This window comes from Polypterus senegalus, chromosome 1, assembly GCF_016835505.1.
Source record: "Polypterus senegalus isolate Bchr_013 chromosome 1, ASM1683550v1, whole genome shotgun sequence".
Taxonomy (NCBI): domain Eukaryota; kingdom Metazoa; phylum Chordata; class Cladistia; order Polypteriformes; family Polypteridae; genus Polypterus; species Polypterus senegalus.
In genome coordinates this window covers 312,107,750-312,128,270 of record NC_053154.1, presented here as the reverse complement: position 1 = coordinate 312,128,270, position 20,521 = coordinate 312,107,750, and the positions used below count along the sequence as shown (strand labels likewise).

The 20,521-nt window shown below is 41.4% G+C and overlaps 1 protein-coding gene across 2 annotated transcripts in view; it reads left to right on the top strand.

Moving 5' to 3' along the window:
• The window catches only part of LOC120515142 (V-set domain-containing T-cell activation inhibitor 1-like), a 35,340-nt gene extending 25,462 nt beyond the window's left edge, over positions 1–9,878 (top strand). For both annotated transcript variants that reach the window (XM_039735890.1, XM_039735898.1), the window contains exons 5-6: positions 5,976–5,996; positions 8,221–9,878. In XM_039735890.1, the coding sequence (XP_039591824.1) occupies positions 5,976–5,996; positions 8,221–8,261 (62 nt within the window). In that variant the 3' untranslated portion in view covers positions 8,262–9,878. The remainder of the gene's footprint in view (positions 1–5,975; positions 5,997–8,220) is intronic.
• The last annotated feature ends 10,643 nt before the right edge of the window (positions 9,879–20,521 follow it).

Here is a 20,521-nt window from a genome sequence, read left to right as displayed (position 1 = left end):
GGGAGTGACGTGTGCCCGTCGCTGCTGGCTGAACACCAGAATTCCTGCTGCGTTTTCAATTATCTGCACCAACTTGGTGACACAAGCTGGGACTCCTGCCAACAGAGAGTTGCAGTAGTCCGGATGTGACAAGACCAAAGCCTGGGAGCATTTTAACATTAGATAAGTATTAACAGTATTAAAGTCATTCAGTGGTAGGCTGATCTGGTTTACTTTAGTATCGATTTATTGTTTTATTTTATTTTATGGTCTGCCATTGCATTATGCTGGATATTGAGTGCTATGTGTTGGTTTTGTGTTTGATTGACTTGTTACTGTGTGAACCTGAGTGCTGCATCCGCCTAATGAAGTTTTGTTTCCTCTAATCTCAGGTGCTTATGCCCCCTCAGGCATATTGTCCCCCTGTGCATCCCTGCTAATTTATTTAGGATGCAACACTGTAATGAACAATAAAAGTGGAGAGATTTGACCAGAATAAAGTCAGTCAGTCATTATCCAACCCACTATACTGACACAGGGCCACAGGAGTCAATCCCAGCCAACAGAGGGCACAAGGCAGGAAACAAACCCCAAGCAGGGCGTACACACACACACACCAAGCACAATTTAGGATCACCAATGCACCTAAGCTGCATGTCTTTGGACTGTGGGTGGAAAACCAGGCAGACACGGGGAGAACATGCAAACGCCACACAGGGAGGACCCGGGAAGCGAACCCGGGTTTCCTAGCTGTGAGCCAGCAACGCTACCCACTGCACCACCGTGCTGCCATTCTGCATTCAGAAAGGCAAAATAGTGTGACATTTTTATTGATAATAAATTTAGATGTATTTGTAATTTTTTCCATAATACTCAATGCTCTTTTGTTATCCTTCTTTATATGTAGTTCAATTGTATCCTAATAACTTCAGAAGAGGTCAGCCACTTGAAGCTAAGCTTGCTCAAGCCTGGACAGAACAATCAGGAAAAGTTTGAGTTATTGATGGTAGTGGTGTTGATAAAGCCAGCAGGGGCCGCTTCCTCTGTGGTCTGTGTGTGAAATCCCAATGCCCCAGTACAGTGATGGATACAATGTGATGTAAAAATGGCACCCTCCTTCAGATGAGATTTAAAACCGAGGTCATAAAAGATCTATGAGCCTCCATCACATAGAGTAGGGTGTTTCCTGATGTCCATGCTTAATTATCCACCATGGCCTAGACATTCTGGCACCCTAATCATCCTCTGTCTCTAATTGACTAACTGGATCTCAACCTTCACCACCTAACAGCTAACGTGTGGTGAGCATACTGGTGCAAAAATGGCTGCCGTCACATCATCTAGGTGGAGGCTGCACATTAGTGTCAGTTAAAGTGGCTGGTCACTCACTGTGTAAAGTGCTTTGAATAGTGAGAAAAGCAATAAATAAATGTTAGTTATTATTATTATTATTATTATTATGGCAACAATATTTATTTTTATAGCACATTTTCATACAAATGATGTCACTCAAAGTTCTTTACATAATGAAGAAAGAGAAAAAAGACAAAATAAATTAGAAAATAGAATTAGGGAACACAAAGTGACATAGAATAAAAGTAAGGTCCTATGGCCAGGGAGGACAGAAAAAAAACAAAACTATGAGGAGTACAGACACCTGGATAAATGACATGGAATGATCAAAGGCAGCAACTACAACAGCATTAGACCACTAGTGTGCTCATTAGGAAATACAGTGGACCCTTGACTTATGAACTCAATTCGTTCGCGAGGGCTGGTTGTAACTCAAGTTGGTTGTAAGTTGAGACTATTTTTCCAATAATAAATAATGGAAATACCCATAATGCGCTCCGAACCTCCCACAGCAACACTTACTTAACCTTTTCATAATAAAAAAGGGTTGTATGATGTGCAGAATTTACCAAAACACCAATAATTTTTCTGATGTACTAACCAAAAAGTTATAAAAAGTGGCTAGCCTACCAGAAACAACAATTTCATACTGTACTCACCATTTAATTTGACATCTTTGGGCTGCAGGAAGGGAGGAGGAGGAGAATGAAACGGGAGGTGGTTATTGTTTAGAAGGAGCCTCCTTATGCAAATCTTTTCTTTGTAAAATTGTCGAGATGGTGGATTTCGACATGCTGTACATATAAGCGAGATCGGTCACACGAACGCCACTCTCATATTTCCACACAATTTCCTTCTTTGTTTTGATTGTGATCGCTGTTTCTCAAGTTAATAATGACAGTAGTCGAGCACTCAGTTCAAAGCTGGTCGTGTTGTGAACTGCTGTAATAATACACTCCAAAGCAAGCGGGTGCTGACTCAGCTTGATGACATCATCATGTGCCGCGCCAGCCCGCTAGCTAACATCCCTTAACAATCGCTTTCTTTACCTTCGTTACCTTCTCTTCCTTCCTTAGCAATTATGCGTCTTACTTGCCATGGTCTTAGTGAATTATATATATAGATAAATCACTGCACTGACCGAAATTACGTCCACAAACACATGTATCTGGGTTCTGACTGACGCTCGGCTGTTTGTTTACAATCGCACAAGCAGATACACGTGACCGCATTCGGGTCGTAACGCAAGATGTTGGTCGTAAATCAAAACAAAAATTCTGGTCGTAAATCAAGTTGTTCGCATGTCAGGCCGGTCGTATATCAAGGATCGACTGTAACAACTTAAACATTAGAACATTAGAACATTAAAACAATCTAGACGAGAACAGGCCATTCAGCCCAACAAAGCTCGCCAGTCCTATCCACTTGTATCCTCCAAGAAAACATCAAGTCGAGTTTTGAAAGTCCCTAACGTCTTACTGTCTACCACACTACTTGGTAGTTTATTCCAAGTGTCTATCGTTCTTTGTGTAAAGAAAAACTTCCTAATGTTTGTGCGAAATTTACCCTTAACAAGTTTCCAACTGTGTCCCCGTGTTCTTGATGAACACATTTTAAAATACAAGTCTCGATCCACTGTACTAATTCCCTTCATAATTTTAAACACTTCAATCATGTCACCTCTTAATCTTCTTTTGCTTAAACTGTAAAGGCTCAGCTCTTTTAATCTTTCCTCATAATTCAACCCCTGTAGACCTGGAATCAGCCTAGTCGCTCTTCTCTGGACCTTTCTAGTGCTGCTATGTCCTTTTGTAGCCTGGAGACCAAAACTGCACACAGTACTCAAGATGAGGCCTCACCAGTGCATTATAAAGGTTGAGCATAACCTCCTGTGACTTGTACTCCACAGATCAAGGCGCTATATAACCTAACATTCTGTTAGCCTTCTTAATGGCTTCTGAACACTGTTGGGAAGTTGATAGCTTAGAGTCCACTATGACTCCTAAATCCTTCTCATAAGGTGTACTCTCGATTTTCCGACCGCCCATTGTGTATTCAAACCTAATATTTTTACTTCCTATGTGTAATACTTTACATTTACTGACATTAAATTTCATTTGCCACAAATCTGCCCAAGCCTGTATGCTATCCAAGTCCTTCTGTAATGATATAACGGATTCCAAATTATCTGCTAATCCACCTATCTTGGTATCATCTGCAAACTTAACCAGCTTGTTACTTATATTCCTATCTAAATCATTTATATATATTAAAAATAGCAGCAGCTCTAGCACTGACCCCTGTGGAACACCACTCTTAACATCGGCCAGTTCTGATGAGGTTCCTCGCACCATCACCCTCTGCTTCCTGTGTTTCAGCCAATTCTGCACCCATCTAAAAACATCACCCTGAACTCCCACTTCTTTTAACTTGATGCCCAACCTCTCATGTGGCACCTTAAACAACCAGAACATCTTCAACTAAGGTCCTAATGTTGATGGAGACAATGAAAATATTCATAAACAAGAGAGAAATAAAAAGCATAGATAGTTACCACCATTTAACACGACAGGCTGCACCTTCCACTAAAATTAGAGGTGGGCAGTCCAGTAATCTCAGTCATCCACCCCACTAATCCATAGCTTTCTTCCCCAAGGTAAAGACATTGAATTTAATTAATTTATCAATTTGAATTTATTAAAATTGAATTTTCAATTGTTTTTAAATTCAATTTTCAAAGTGGGGGCACTGTGACCTATTTGTCTGTGGCATTTGTTTGCTTACCTTATATGGTGGGCACCACCTTCAGAGGGGCATAGCAGCAGCTACCCAAAAGCTGAAGAGGAACTAGACCCCTAAAACACCAATGCTAGTTGTGATGGTGGCAATGAACTGAAAAGTCATTTTTGGTGTGAAGGACAAACAACATTGTCAAAAAGGTTTGGGAGTCCAACCAGGAGATCCACAGATGGCATAATAAAGTAAAAAGTAACATTTTGGCATCCTGTAGCGATGGATGAGTTAGTGCCGGAGCAGCGGTATGTCTTTGGTGTGTCTCTGGTTGAATGACGCCTGCTGCATGTTCACCTCTTTCATGCCTGTTGGATGGAAGCTGTGGAGCTTGAGTGGGGCTTGAGGTCAGGCTTCTTCCAGTTGTTGCTGAACCTTCTCCTGATTGGATTAAAATCACTTCCAGCTACAAAACCAGTGTCTTCAAATTTGGGTTCTTCTTTCCATCATAGTTTGTGGCTGCTACTCGTATATTATTTCCTGACTGTAAATTAAATGAATAAGTGTGCTGGAGTGCACAGATCAGAGTCCAGAACAGAACTCATTTGCTTGTCACAAAGATGGTGGCTTTAAGGCTGAGTGGAGGAAGTGATGTCATCGATAGGGCCGGAACCAGAAGTAGTGGTATTGGGGCTGTGACCGGAAATTATATCATCAATAGGGCCAGAACTGGAAGTGGCGTATTTGGGGCTGGGACCGGAAGGTTTCCTGTAACTGGTGAGAGAAAGTGAGAGAAAGAGTTAGTGCACTCTGCCACCTCCTGGTCTGGCATGGAATTACTCTCATTAGGCCCTTAAGCTGGCTCAAATACATACTTGTGTGACAAAGTCTTTGTCTTTGTGTCTTCAGGCTCAGGATGGGCCTTTGTAGACAGGTCAGGTCACCTCTGATTTACATGTTTGCCAGCACATCCTGGTACAAGCTGGAGTTCAGTCACTTTGTTTTGAATGCCAGTGTTGGTTTTGTGCAGCTGGAGGCCTATTAAGTCTGCTTTTGTAACAGGCCTTGTGCACCACGAAAACCTTTCAGAGTGGGCAATGCACAGTTTGTCCTACAGCTGGCCAAAAATCTGGCAAAGACGGCTACCGGTGAACCCAGAAATTTTGATGCAAAAAACTCTTTGCAGATTTTCGCTGATCAACAGTGACAGTTTGTCAGTGATCAAAGTGACATTTTTTATTATCTAGTTGTCTACAGAACAGAGATAACAGTTCACATCTGGGCATCAACATTCAATAATGTCAATTGTAACAGAACTTGGGGATAACTTTTCCGCCCCAGGGGCCGGAAAGTTTCTATGGACATGGATGATTAGTGAGGTAAAGTCCTGGGAATGAACTTGAGAGCCACAGTATTCTGTCAAAAAAAGAGAGATGAGGCCAATTTTAATGAAAAATGCTTGGTAGAAGGAACTTCTTTAAATAGGTGCTTAAGCAAAAAGCCATCCTCTAAAGCAGATTCTTCAAAACTACAAAACAAAAAAGAAAAAATAAGAAAAAATTGAATATAAGGCAACCAAGAATTGAAAACAAAGCCAAATCAGAACACATTGGGTTGGACATTTGTCACTGACGGAGCCACAATACTTCAGGGGGTGGGGTTACAAAAGACACGCCCCATGGGTGTGGCCTACACTTTAAGAGTAAGAACACCAGAGGTTTTAAACTTAAAAGGTAAATGAAATGGGAGTTGTTACACATTTTTATGAGTGACCTGTGTGGTGGCTGAACATTATGAAGAAGATGCCACAAGTGACAGTCGTTCTGTATTAACATTCTTTCTTTCTTTCTTTCTTTCTTTCTTTCTTTCTTTCTTTCTTTCTTTCTTTCTTTCTTTCTTTCTTCTCTTTGCAGATTTCAGAAAGCAACTACAAGGTAAATGAAACCAATGTCATGTGAATAAGTGTATGCTGAAATAGACTGGCCTTAGTATGTAACAAAATGTGACAAAACTCCATTATGAAGAGAGAAGGTTCTAGAGGTCCTCACATGCAGTCCCTGATGTCACCTGCAGTGCACGTTTAAGGCATCAACTGCTTTAGGCTTGGAAGTTCTTGGAACTCTTCATTGTTGGGTTGGACTTAATGTTTAATTCTTATGAAGGAGGCAAAAGTATTTTACAGCGATTCTCACAAGCAGCAAAATAAATAATTCAGTGCAGGAACTGTAGGTAAGCTAAAAACATCTAGTTAATTTTAGCCAGGCTTGAGTTAGCAGTCTAACTGTAAATTGAGAAAGCATAGCGAAGTTAACTTTTAGAGATAAAACAACAAAGGAGCGGAGAACTTCAAGAGCAGTTTTTGAAGCATTAATAAAATTAAACAATCTTATGGTTAACTGTCTGAGATTTTTCAGGTAAAGGAAGGAGTCACTGAACCTCACAGTACTTACAGTGGATCCAGAAAATATTGAGACCCCTTCACTTTCTGCACACATTATGTTGTTGCAGAATTCATTTGAAATGGATCAGTTTGCCATTTTTGTCCACTAATCTACACTCAATTTCCCATAATGACAAAGTGAAAACATGGTTTGCAAAATTATTAAAAATCAAAAAGTGAAAACTGTAGGTGGCACTCCAAATTGTGCTCAGGTGCTCCTATTTTCTTTACTTCTCCATGAGATGTGTCCAGAACTTTATTGGTGTCCACCTGTGGCCAACTGAAATGATTGGACATCGTTTACATGTCTGATGTTGTAAGACTCAAAGAACCCTGCGGCCCCAGGAACATCCCTGATGATGTGTCGAATAACGTAACAACAATATGGAACATACAAAATAATTATAACAACTTTAGATCCACCAAACCAAATAACTAACATAAGAAATAGCTCAAGCCAGTGTTTCCCAACCTGTGGGGAGCAAGAAATTTGCAAGGGGGACGAGCAAAAAAATGGAAATCGAAGTTGAAGATACTGTATTTATTGAAACAAACTTGTTTATTGCAACTGTTTATGGTAGAAAATCAAAAAGAGTGGGTCAACTATACGCTCTGTGGTATTAGTGTAAATGACCACACCGTAAAAATCATTCCGCACGTAGGGGACGTAATAACATAGAATGCTAGAAGTGTGAAGCAACTGTGAGTAAATAACGGAAAGCAAACGCTGATCTCTAAAATGGTCATCTTTAAAATTGTTGCACCCTTGGTAAATGGAGCGAGGTACGCAATTAATTATATGTTGTTTCATTTTTTCATTTATTCTGTTGTTTGTAAAAATGTAGGTTTATATTTTAATAGTTTTACGGTGCTTGTGATGGTATGAAAACGTTGAGAAAGAATGTAAAGTTTGAGACGTGAATAAATATAAAGGCACCAGTCTGCGACTCGGTGCGTGTCGATTCAATTAAATCGATGGCTGCTACAATTAGTGGCGTCACTTGTCATTTCAAGACTCATCAAGACTCGTGTATCGATAGGCCTGTCCGCCCGTAAACAAACATCAGAATTCATCCCTCTCTCTTAGCGTTATACGTAACTTCTAATATGTCAGTTATTGTTTTAAGAAATACTAAGTGATGGTATTCTTATGAGTATTTATAATATTTGTAATTTAATTTTTATTATTATAGAAATGAATAATTTAAAATGTGTAATTATTAAAATTACTAAAAAACATTCTGCAATTTAATGAAAATCGAAGAAATGTTTGAATTTTATGAATATTTTATCACATGGATTTTAATTTTAAATGTGTCACATGTGTGACTGTATATTTTGATGATAAAAAAATATTAGCGATGCCCCAGTCTGATCCAGACTTGAGCCCAAATTAAAATTTAGTGTTTTGGGGTGGATCTCAATATAATCAAAAATCTTTGTGAGGGGAGGGGGTTATGCCACAAAAACTAATACGAAAATATGGGGCACACATTGATAAAGGTTGAGAAATGCTGGCTTAAGCAAACTAGAAATGTGTAAGGGAAAAGAGAACATAACAAAATACGACAGAAATAATTCATACAGAATTCCGTCCGAAAGTTAGCCATCCTTCCTAAGCTTTTTGCTGTGTAGGCAGGTACTGAGCTGGGGCACCTAGTAGGACAGCAGAATTAATAGTAATAAGTAACTGCTAACGTCTCTCCTTTTCCTTTCAGAGATGTTCAACAAACTACGTGAAAGACTGACTCGAGGCTAAGTTGGCACTGACAAGAAGTGGGGGGACAATGTTGAGACCCTAATATATCTGAAATAAGACGACAAAAGAAAAACAGTCATGGTTTGTTCTGAGGCCTTCGGCTTCGTTTCTACCTCTAATTCTCCAGCGAAGAGCCTCTGAGAAACGGTAAATGAGGTAACGGTAACGCGGTAAATGAAACTGGGAGAGGGTCTGGAATCAATGGCCTGGGACGCAAAACACAAAGTGAAAAGGAAGTCAAGAACGCCTGACATTGGACAAGCAGAAACACTGGAGATGTGAAAAACCAGGAAAACCTGAGAACGAGAGGCCAGTGCGAGACCCTCTAAAGAATGAAGACAAAGCCAGTCACCTAATTTTGATCCAATTGAGCAGGCCTTTCCATATTCTGAAGAGAAAAATTAAAGGGACAAGCATCTAAAAGAAACAGGAGCTGAAGATGGCTGCATAAGAGGCTTATCAGAGCATCACCAGACAAGATCCTCAGCACCTGGTGACGTCTATGAGTCGCACACTTCAAGCAGTCAGTGCCTGCAAGGGATATGCGACAAAGAACTAAATATGGCGGCTTTAATAGACTTGCCATTGCTGTGTGTCAAACATGATGGTGCCCTGAAACGGGGGGCCGTGTAGACTGAAGTGTGCGCAAATCCCCCTGAATGGAACTCTACAATGTGCACTTTAATTGTAGAGTCTGAATTGTATGATTTGTCATTTTAAACAGAGAGAGCAGGGGAGAAAATCAAGGAAAAATGTGTCTTATGTCCCAAACATTATGGAGGGCACCGTAGATAACAAAACAAAAGCAGGATCAAGCTGTCCAATTAACGCACACACAATCCATTAAAGGGGAAAAACTGGTAATTAATTAGGAAGTTTGTTGTAACAAAACACATCTGCCTCCACAACCAAAGTGGACTGAGCTACACAGTCCTGGCACATGCCCAGGTCACAATGCCAGTCACCCGTCAGAAGCTCATTTACTCAAGTAGCCACCATAGTTAAATATAATTTCATCATTTGTTACTAACTTTTTTTTTTTTAACAACATTAGAACATTTATGATGAGAATGGGGTCTTCAGCCCAGCACAGCTCACCAGTCCCACTGCTGGCTCTTTCATGGCACTTTATGGTTCTTTAGTGGGTTGTGTGGTTCCTCGTAGCACTACTGCTTGACAAAGCACCGTCATATTCTGGGATGGATTCTTTGTATATGAAGTTGGTTCTTTGTGATTTGAAAAGCGTCCTAATATGTAGAAAACAATGTCATCTTTAATTTATCATAGGAAACATAATAAGAAAGTAACAGATCATGTAGACCTGCTTCTGTTATTCTATGCAGAGAGAGTCCTTTTGAAATCATAAAGCCATTGGTATTTCACAAATCGGTTACCATCTGTTCGTGGTTATGGAGCCTCTTACAGATACAAATAAATAAAGGTTTTCACTGGAACCATCAAGTGGAGGGGTCTTTTGGGAACCAAAAATGGTTCCCTTCTGTCATTACTCTGAAGAACTGCTCTGGCACCTCACTTTTTAAGAGTATATGTTACAAAACAACATCAAATTGAGTTTGGAGGTCTCTAAAGTCCTGCTCTCTACCACACTGCTTGGCCATTTCTTCTAATGTCTTTTTACAGAAACTCTTTAAATAAATAAATACAGTAGGTAGAAATCTACTCTATAAATATAAAATCTTAAGCCTAAAAGTGCGATTTTGTACAACAATTTTATGTGACTTTTTATGTGGCGTTTTATTGTCATGCTTTAAATCGGGTTTATTTTAAAACCTACATATACAGTAATCCTTTGATATATACAGTACCATGTCATCTTAATGGTTTCACTCTATCGCGGATTTTAAATTTAAGCACATCTAAATATATATCACAGATTTTTCTCTGGTTCGTGGATTTCAGTGGACAATGGGTCTTTTAATTTAGGTTACATGCTTCCTCAGTTTGTTTGCCCAGTTGATTTCATATAAGGGATGCTATTGGCGGATGGCTTAGAAGCTACCCAATCAGAGCATGTATTACACATTAACTAAAACTCCTCAATGCTATGTTGGGTGCTTCCCACTTCTCCAATGCTTGATTGTTTCCATGTCTCTGAATGCTCTCTCACCATCTCTGACATTCTCTATTTCTGATGTTTGGGCTGCTTGCACAGAGGCTGTTTGCTTAAAAGATACTGACGATCCTGAAGAAAAATGTCGCCCCTTAAATCCAGTTTGCTCGCATATTTAAAAGCACAAAAGCCATCCTTCTATTGATTTTTGAGTGTTTTTAATCTCGCTCAGAAGTGAAATTGGTCTGTATGATGCACATTGTAATAAGTCCTTATTTTGTTTTGGAAAGACAGTGATTAGTGCTTGGCAAAGGTTTGTGGAAGAGATTGGTTATCTCTGGCTTCTGTAAATGTTGCTAATAGGAGGGAGCTAGCTGAGCGGAGAATTTCTTGTAAAACTCTGCAGGGTAGCCATCAGGGCCTGCTGCTTTTCCACCTTGGAGTGACTTTATAGCATCTAGTAATTCTGATAACGCCAGAGGTTTATCAAGTTCCTCCACACTAATAGCGTCTATTTGTGGTATCTGTAATGTATCCAGAAATGCATTAGATTGTGTATTGTCTTCTTTAAACTCAGTAGTATATAGGGATTTATAGTAGTCTCTGAAAGTGTGCATTATATTTTTGTGTTCGATGATTTTATCTCCATTAGTGTTAGTAATTACGAGATTGCATTGCACTTCTTGCTTGTGAATTTGTTGAGCTAAAAGCTTATTAGCTTTCTCTCCATGTTCATAGTAATGATGTCTGGATTTGTAAATTAGTTGTTCAGTTTCTTTAGTTGTCAAGAGGTTTAATTCTGAATGTAGAGCCTGCCTCCTCCTATGTAGAGTCTCACTTGGTAGTCTGGCATGTTCTTCATCTATTTTAGTAATTTCGCTTTTTATCTCTGCTACTTTCTTGGCTTCGGATTTATTTCTGTGGGAAAGATATGAGATAATCTGTCCTCTTAAGAAGGCCTTAAGAGTTTCCCAGAGTATTCCTGCAGAGATCTCGGGGATGTATTTGTCTCTAGAAAATTTGATTTGTTTGGATATAAATTCAGTACAATTCTCGTCAGCTAATAGAAGCGGGTTGAGCGCCATCTGCGGTGAGTGTATGGGGCTTAGTAATTTTAGCTCCAAGATCATAGGTGCATGGTCAGAAATAACAATAGCATCGTATTTGCAAGATTTAATCTTAGGCAAGAAGTTATTGTCTATAAAGAAGTAATCAATCCTTGAGTAGCAATGATGTACTGGTGAGTAGAAAGAATATGTTCTTGAATTTGGGTTTAAAAACCTCCAGGGATCTGATAAGTTGTGATCAGTTATAAACTTTGTAATTATCTTTGCAGTGTTAGATACTGTTCCCCTGTGGAGGAAGTCTTATCTAAAAATGGATTTAAACACAATTAAAGTCCCCAGCCATTATAACTTTATGAGTGTTCAGATTGGGAATGGATGCAAATAAATTTTGTATAAATTCCTTATCATCAACATTAGGTGCATAAACATTTATCAAAATCATTTTACAGTTAGATAAGTCTCCCATGACCATTACATATCTCCTCTAAAAATGCAGCGCAAACTTAAAAGCACAAGTATTGACTTTTTGATTGTTTGCTTTTCCCACACCTCTCTCTCTCCCTCTGAAATCCTCTGCTCCTGAAGAGAAGATCTATTTGCATTCTTTTAATTGTGAGAAAGAACTGTCATCTCTGTCTTGTCATGGAGGACATTTTAAACTTTTGACTAAAGGGTGTTATTTCATGTCTAGAGGGCTCTAATAATGTTAACAGTGTGGGAGAGTTTATAAGGGCTTAAAATATATAAAAATAACTACACAAAATATGGTTTCTGTGACGATTTTCATCTATCGCTGGGGTTCTGCCACGCTTTAAACCGGGCTTATTGAGGAGGGATTACTGTATATGTTTGGTATCATTCTTTTCAGAATTTAACGAGCCTTGATGTGATGTTGTTAGATTTTCAGATTCTTATTCCGTTTTCAAATTATAAACTAAAAAATATCAAGAACTCACATTCCGCTAGACGAGAGTTTGTGGCAAGAGATTAAAGCAGGCCCGGGGCCGGAAATAAAAGACAAAGAGTAATACAGCTGCTGTATAGGCTTTGAAACATTCGAAGTGCCACACGAGATGCAGATCACACGTCATGGCGGTAGCAACAAGCCAGTAGCTGAAGGAGCAAAGAGGAGGTAAAAACAAAAATCCTGTATTTGTTTCCCATTGTATCACCATTTAAGAGCGACCACGTCTTCACAACACGAGTGGCAGAGATACGAAGTGGCTGGTGTGTAGTGCAGAAATGGATGGTTGGCAAGTGAAGCGAACAGGGGTTAAGCCCCCTAGTAAATAAATAAATAAGTAAATAAACAAACAAATAAGCACACTTTGGTCTTAACACACACCAGAATGTCTATAAAGCAAGAAAATTCAAAAGAAAGGCACTCTCTGCACTGGCAGTCCCAGTCCCAGTGAGGCGCCATACAAGCGTATTGCTGTTGGCTTTAAGGACCTTTAGTCTCGTTTTATGATGAACGTCTGCTGAATAATTCTTTGCCTGAAAGTTATCAGTGTTGGTGTGTCACAGAGAGGATGTGCAGCATTGTTTATAATGGCACTCAGCTTTGTCTTCATTCTTTCCTTCCTATCCTCAGCTACCTCCAGGGGGTCCACAGAGTGTCTCATAACTGAGTCTGCCCTTTTAATTAGTCTGCTGAATAGGTGGGCCTCTCTTGAAGTGATGTTACCAGCCCAGCATACCACACTGGCCATCACAGAGTTGTAGAAGATGTGAAGGATGTCACTAACCACACTGCAGTCTCCTAAGGAAGAAGAGTCTGCTCTGCCCTTTGTTCTATTGTTCCTCTGTGTTCCTAGAGCAGCCCAAATTGTGGACCCCCAAGTATTTGTAAGAGTGGACCACAACTACATCCACTCCTTGAACAGTGACCAGACATACAGGCTCCTTGGTGCAGCAAAAGTGCTATAGAAATGTAAAATCACATATAAGTTGCCCCCACTGTGCTCCCCACTAAGTAAGCAAATAAGAACTTAAACTATAAACACGTTATAGAGAAGCTGCTCTGTACTTGTTAAACTCTACACACAATGCATACCACAGCTACACAAATTATGCACCCATTTAAACACAAAGACAAGTTACACAAAATGGGTCAAATTGCACATACGAGGGGGGACCCAAAAATAATCAGTATTAAAAATATATATATATATATATTTCTCCGAACTTTCTAAAATTTAATCACTCTCAAAATGCTCTCCATGAGATGCAATACCCATTGTTCAAAAATGTTCTAGAACTCTTGCAAAGTGAGAGCCTTCAGTGCCTTCGTCGTTTGCTTCTTGACCTCCTCTGCAACCTATCAGATCAGCAACAAATGATGGCTGAAATGTGATTGGTTAAATGCTTTAATATGAAAATACATGCCTGGAAGCAGCACAACCATCAGAAAAGCTATGAAAGGAAGCGAACAGACTATTTGGAATTATTTAATAAGTATTCATGGACAAAATATAATTAACATCAGTTTGTGATTCAGATATTTTTACTTATGAATATGCTAAGCACAGTCCTTCACCCGCAAATATTTACCTTATATGGGCAGGCACTCAATTACGCCTCCCACGGCCATCGAGCTGCAGTCTATTACTGTATATGGGCGAAAAAATAGGTTCCAGTTATGACCGTTACGCATAGAATTTCGAAATGAAACCTGCCCAACTTTTGTAAGTAAGCTGTAAGGAATGAGCCTGGCAAAATTCAGCCTTCTACCTACACGGGAAGTTGGAGAATTAGTGATGAGTGAGTCAGTGAGTCAGTCAGTGAGTCAGTGAGTGAGTGAGGGCTTTGCCTTTTATTAGTATAGATAGATAGATAAATGATATATATGAAAGGCAATATATAATAGATAGATAGATAGATATGAAAGGCACTAAAAGATAGATAGATAGATAGATAGATAGATAGATAGATAGATAGATAGATAGATATGAAAGGCATTATATAATAGATACATAAATAGATAGATAGATAGATAGATAGATAGATAGATAGATAGTGAAAGGCACTATATGATAGATAGATAGATAGATTTGAAAGGCACTATATAATAGATAGATAGATAGATAGATAGATAGATAGATAGATAGATAGATAGATAGATAGATAGATAGATAGATATGAAAGGCACTATATAATAGATACATAAATAGATAGATAGATATGAAAGGCACTAAATAATAGATAGATAGATAGATAGATAGATAGATAGATAGATAGATAGATAGATAGATAGATAGATAGATAGATAGATAGATAGATACTTTATTAATCCCAAGGGGAAATTCACATGCTCCAGCAGCAGCATACTGATAATGGATGATTCATGGATGCTGCTTGGCCAAATGATGCAGAGGGCAGTCAAGTACACACACCTAGCGGCACAAGTCGGAACTAATGCCCCTCCAGCCTCCAGAAAAAAACATTCTCATTATTTTTGGGTCATCCTCGTATTATCTATGAAGAAATATCTCACAAAATATTGCATATGGTAAAAACAAATTGTTGTACTCGACAAATAAAGACATTATGTGAATAAATTGACAGACAGACTAAATGTGCTAAGTGTTAGAGTGAAAGCCAAGGATGCTGTGGTGGGTGTAGATTTACTGTTTGTTATTCTCGTCTATAAATACTACCCAATCAGATATTACTGAACTTGTTCTTTCAGATCCTGAAGCTTTCTGGTCTGTGACACCTAAGACTGTTTTGGGTCTCTTGTCAATGGTCTGGGTTGTTAGGGTCCTTAAGAATAGCTTGGTGGTCTGGGCGTCTGTAGCTGCCATAATCCTTCAACCCGGATCCGTCGTTAGTCATGAACCAGGGCAATGAGAACACATAACCAACAAGAGATGCAAAAGTACCTTGCACTTCCCCACAGTGTCCATCAATACATAAAGTTCAATGCATTCCTCATTAAATAAATAACTCAATAAAAAGTTCCATAAAAATGGGTGCTGTTATGTAATTGCAAAATTAATCAATTAATTCTTCTTCTTCTTCTTTATCTGCTCCCGTTAGGAGTTGCCACAGCAGATCATCCAAAACAGTTGTCCACATATTGATTAGCCAATATTTTATACCGGATGCCCTTCCTGATGCAACTCTTCCCTATTTGAGTGTCTTGCTCCATCGTCAAATCCCCCTCGTGTTCTTAGATCCGCAGATCAGCTGCTCCTAACCGTTTCCAAGGCACGTTTTAAAGCTCGTGGTGAAAGGGATTTCTCTGTCTGTGCACCCAGGCTCTGGAACTCCCTACCTTTAGTGGTTAGGCGAGCCGCTTCAGTCGCCACTTTCAAATCTCGCCTAAAACCGCACATCTTCACATTGGCTTTTAATTTTTAACCTGTCTCATTTCCATTTGCTTCTTGCTATTTCTTTATTTTATTGGGTCCCCTGACCTGTTTTTAGTATCTCTGTTTTAATTTCTCTCTTAACGTCTTGTTTTTAATATTTTGCTTTCAGTCCTGCTTGTTTTAATTGTACAGCGCTTTGGTCAGTTGTAATGCTGTGTTTTTAAGCGCTCAACAAATAAAAATGGCTTGGTATGGTATGGTATTTATACAGGCATGAAGAAACACACTGGTTTGTGCATTCCCTGTGGCTGAGTAAACCCAGAATAAAACCATGTAGATATCATGGTCCCTAATGGATGGCATGTCTTTCACTTTTCATCTCCCCAGCTCACCTATCGGTCTTCTCAGCTATGTTTCCATCTTCAAAGTCACATCTCGACTTCCACCTTCAGTGTCTGCCAAGATCTTCAGAGCTGGACCTCCATCTTCCATTATGCCCCTTCCGGCATTTGTCAGATCCCTAGGGGGATATCTGATGATCACCCCACTTCTCAAGGCTATCATGTAGGGAAATGATTCACCAGGAAGTCCTTCCGCATCCTCACGGGCCTCTGAGCGCCTGCATCACCATCATCACCACCATCACTACTGCTGCTGCTACGCTGGCTCAAAAACCCCAACACCTTTTTCCATTCATAGTTCTTTTCATGGTTTCATGGTTCTTTTACTTCGCTTGTCACCTTCTCAGACTCCTTTCCAGCAGATAGGGATGCAGGTGTGCTAATCATGGACTTCAGAGTGTTAAAGAAGCAAATGGCAGCCACGCACATCCGCACGTGAATGTCTGGCTAACCAACTGCTCATTCTCGCCTCAGAACTACCATGTTATGCCACCGCTCACACCTACACCCCTCCGAGCCTGAGCACCCTGTCTTAATTTAAAATCGTGCATTGCAAGTCAAGCTGGGGAGCATGCACTGGTACAGTGCGTTGCCGTACCCACCACACGACGAAACAGCTTGGGACCCTGGTTGGCAACCCCCCAGAAAGATACGTGGACCAGTCCCACCCTGCGTAAATGACCTTCTATCTGTCGCAGCCAGTTGTTATGTGGGTGACCCCTTGGCCTGGTCCTGCCACTCAGGTCCTCAACAATGAGGGTCCTCTGAGCCAGATCACCCTCTGGGAATTGCACCACATGACCGTAGTGCCGCAACTGATGCTCTCTCACAGTGCAGCTAAATGTGCCTCATCCGGGACTCCATGAGCAACACAAAATCAAACCAACGGTACCAAGGATTTTCTGTAGAGACACAGTACCAAAGGAGTCCAGACTTCATCTCAGGTCATTGGATAGCGTCCATGTCTCACAACCATATAGTAAGAGAAGTAAGCACCAGGACTCCAAAGACTTGGACCTTCGTCCTCCGTCCATCCATCATCCAACCTGCTATATCCTATCTACAGTGTCACGGGGGCGTCCTTTTGCATAGATATCAGGAGCACCACACACCCCTTTCCAGCAACCTCATGACCCCCTATGTTCTCCTAATCCGTCTATTGACTTTAGTCACCAGAGAGATGAATGTCACTGCCAAGGTAAGTAAACCTCTCATCGATAAGGTCGAGTCTCACTCCGCAGACAGACACCCTGCTGATGGCCATGCCCAAGAGGTCATTAAAGGCCTGGATGTTGCTTTATATCAGGACAGTCGCACACTCAGACACTCAGACTCCTCGCTCAGTCTCTCGAGCTCCCCGATCAGAGCCTCCATTGACTCCATGTCCATTTGCCATGGGCCCAGATCACATGTGTTCCTACAGCAACTGATGGCAAGATGCTCAGTTCATGGAAGTTGTTTTCCAACAATACGCTGAGCCATTCTAAACACCCTTTGAAGGGTGCGTTTTTTTATTCTGTGTGGCCTTCCCAAACCAGACAGTTCTGGATGTATTGTATCACTATAGAAGCTGTCCACTGCTTTTTTCTGGATGCCACTTGTGCTGTTCTGCTTTCCTCACAATTGCTCTGGTGTTCAGTGCTCAGTCATTGAGAAAAAGAATAAATCGTTTGCCGTTAATCTATCAGTATCGAGTGCATATCACTGTCAAGCTTGCCACTTAACAACAGCTTGCATCTCAGCAGGCTTCAGAAGAGAAGACTACAAAATGCATCCCAAAGATCACAAGCACCTGAAATGGCTTAAGAAGGGACAAAAAAGGGGGGCCCTGTGGTGGAAAACTGAATGAATGTAAGGTGTAGACCCAGACGTGTGCAGCCCATCACTGCTGAGTATTGTGGGGTCTGCATGTAGCACATGGTTGATAGCTATTTGTTTAGCGGCATTTCTTGTCCACCAATCACAAAAGAACCTCAAAATCTGTGACCAGCTTGGGGTGGATGGTGAGAGGGGAGGGGGTTGCCACTGAGACCCTAATTCCCGAGATGTAAGTATATTGCACCATCCTTGTTCAAACAGAAGAGATTTATATTTTATAATAGCTTGTGGAAAGCAGCCCAGACACAGACAGGTGGACAGCGATGGTTCACCCAACATACGTTTATTCTGCATATTTTCTATTTACAATTGCGCCACACAACCCCAAAGTCCAGGCCTCTTTATGACGCCTCTTTCTCTTCAGGCCGCCTCCTTGCCTCTCCTCCCGAGCTCCGTCCTTCTCCACTCCCGACTCAAGCCATCGGACGGAGGGAGGCGGCCCCTTTTATAATCACCCAGATGTGCTCCAGGTGCCTCCCGACAATCTTCCACTGGCACTCCCCAGTGTGGAGGAAGTACCGGCTCTGCACCTGGAAGCACTCCGGGTGTCCCTGATCCTCTTTCCCCCAGCACTTCCAGGTGTGGAGGAAGTGCTGAGGTCCAGGGCTCTGTAGGCATTGGGGCACCCACTGGCAGTGACCACGGGTCTCTACAGGGCTGAGCTTCAAAGCTCTGTACCCGTGGTCCCCAAAGCCACCAAGGCGGTCGTCCCCGCATGGTCTGGAGGAGGCATAAGCCCTCCTCCGGTCCTCTTGGGCATCCCAGTTGAGTACCACCCCCAGCTGCGTGCCACAACCTTCACCGACCTCCAAATGCTTTTCCACAACAGCATAATTCAATATACTAGTCAACCCGCGGCATACCATACACTGCATAACCAGGCCGGTTTTTTAATGATTTTTAAGCACAGGGAGAAAATAAACATTTGAAGAATCGGTAATGTAATAAATCAGGAAGAAAAGCAACATTGTAACAATGCACGGAACGAACCAACACACAATCGTCTGTGACTGAAAACTGGAGGACCGTCATTCTCCTGCCAGACGGAGGGATGGGGATGCATGGCGCTCAGTCGCGGAGGGTGGAAACGGGAGGAGAGGAGAAGGACGTCTATTCCGCTCCCTCCGTCATGCTAGTCTGCTGATTTCTCGTTCAGTATGCACTGCCTGCTCATGTGCCCACCTCCAACTCGTCACTCGAGTCGTTGTCGTCTTTGTACAGTCCAGATGCACCTGTGACTCACGTAGATGTTTCATTGCTCTGTGCGGTTTTGGCTGCTTTTCTATATATAATCCACCAAGACACCCGGCCACGGTAGTAGCGAGGTGGGAGGAGGGTGTGTACAAAGGGTAGGGACGCAATAAGTGGGAGCGTATGAGTCGCACTTAGTGGGAATTCCATGGTTTGCAGCCTGAACGGGGTTCAATGGCTTACCCACGCCTCTCTGCGCCGGGTAGACACACGTTCAATCTCATGCATAATTATTATTTATTGAATGCTAAACACTTCTGGAAAGACACGGTTGTCTAAAAAAGGTTGGTGTGAGAATACAACAGTAAGTGAATGAAAAGATGGAAATCTGGAGAGAGCAAAATACAACAAAATAGTGAACCCGTGGCATAACAAATGCCGCATAACTATTTATTGGTGGTTGAAGACTTCTGGAAAGACACAGTTGTCTAAAAAGGGAGTGTTTGAGGATACAACAGTAAGTGAATGAAAAGATGGAACTCTGGAGAGAGCAACATATAATTGTCCGTGAGTGAAGAAGACTCATGTTTGTCATGCATGCGAATTGCTGTATGTAACGTGTAAAACAGTTTGCTATGGTGCATGCGGTCGTGCGTCGTAACCAAAAACTGGGTTTTTAAAGACTGCTTACTTCATTGTGTTTTAACCTCAGTTGTGAAGGATTGTTTTAAGGATCCCATGGGATACCCCTCGCAAACCGTTTTACACGCTGCATATGGCGATTCACCTCCGCGAGAAACATGCCTCTAAGGTGCATGTGGCCTCTACGACAGACAAATATAAATGACGGCGTTTTTTTCTGTGTCATCGCGTCCGAGTTGGTGGCCGTGGCTCTGCGAGTTGTCGTCGTATCCAATGGTCTTGGAGTTGGTGGGCGTGGCTCCTTCCTGCGTGCACCATAGGTGTCTTACTTGTCGGTGGCTTAGTGAATCCACGCCCCCTTCCGGCATGCTTTCCATGGGTGTCTTGCCTTAATGAATTATATATATAGATTCTCTTACCTCCCACTCGGTCTCATCCACACTCCTCCCGACTGACTACTCATGCAGGAAACTCAGTTTGTTTTATGCTGGATTCAGGAGAACTTCTGGTGCCACAGCATTGGATTATGGAAGCCCTTCCAGGCCAGGCAGAAGCCCTTCAAAGAGGGTATAACAATCTTCTGCAGCTCTCCATGGTGACACCCAGGATCCCCAACGAGGCTGTTCCATGGGACTGCAATTCCCAGCCTGCCCTGTGGGAATCCATAAGGGAGTACCAACAGCGGGATGCTGCC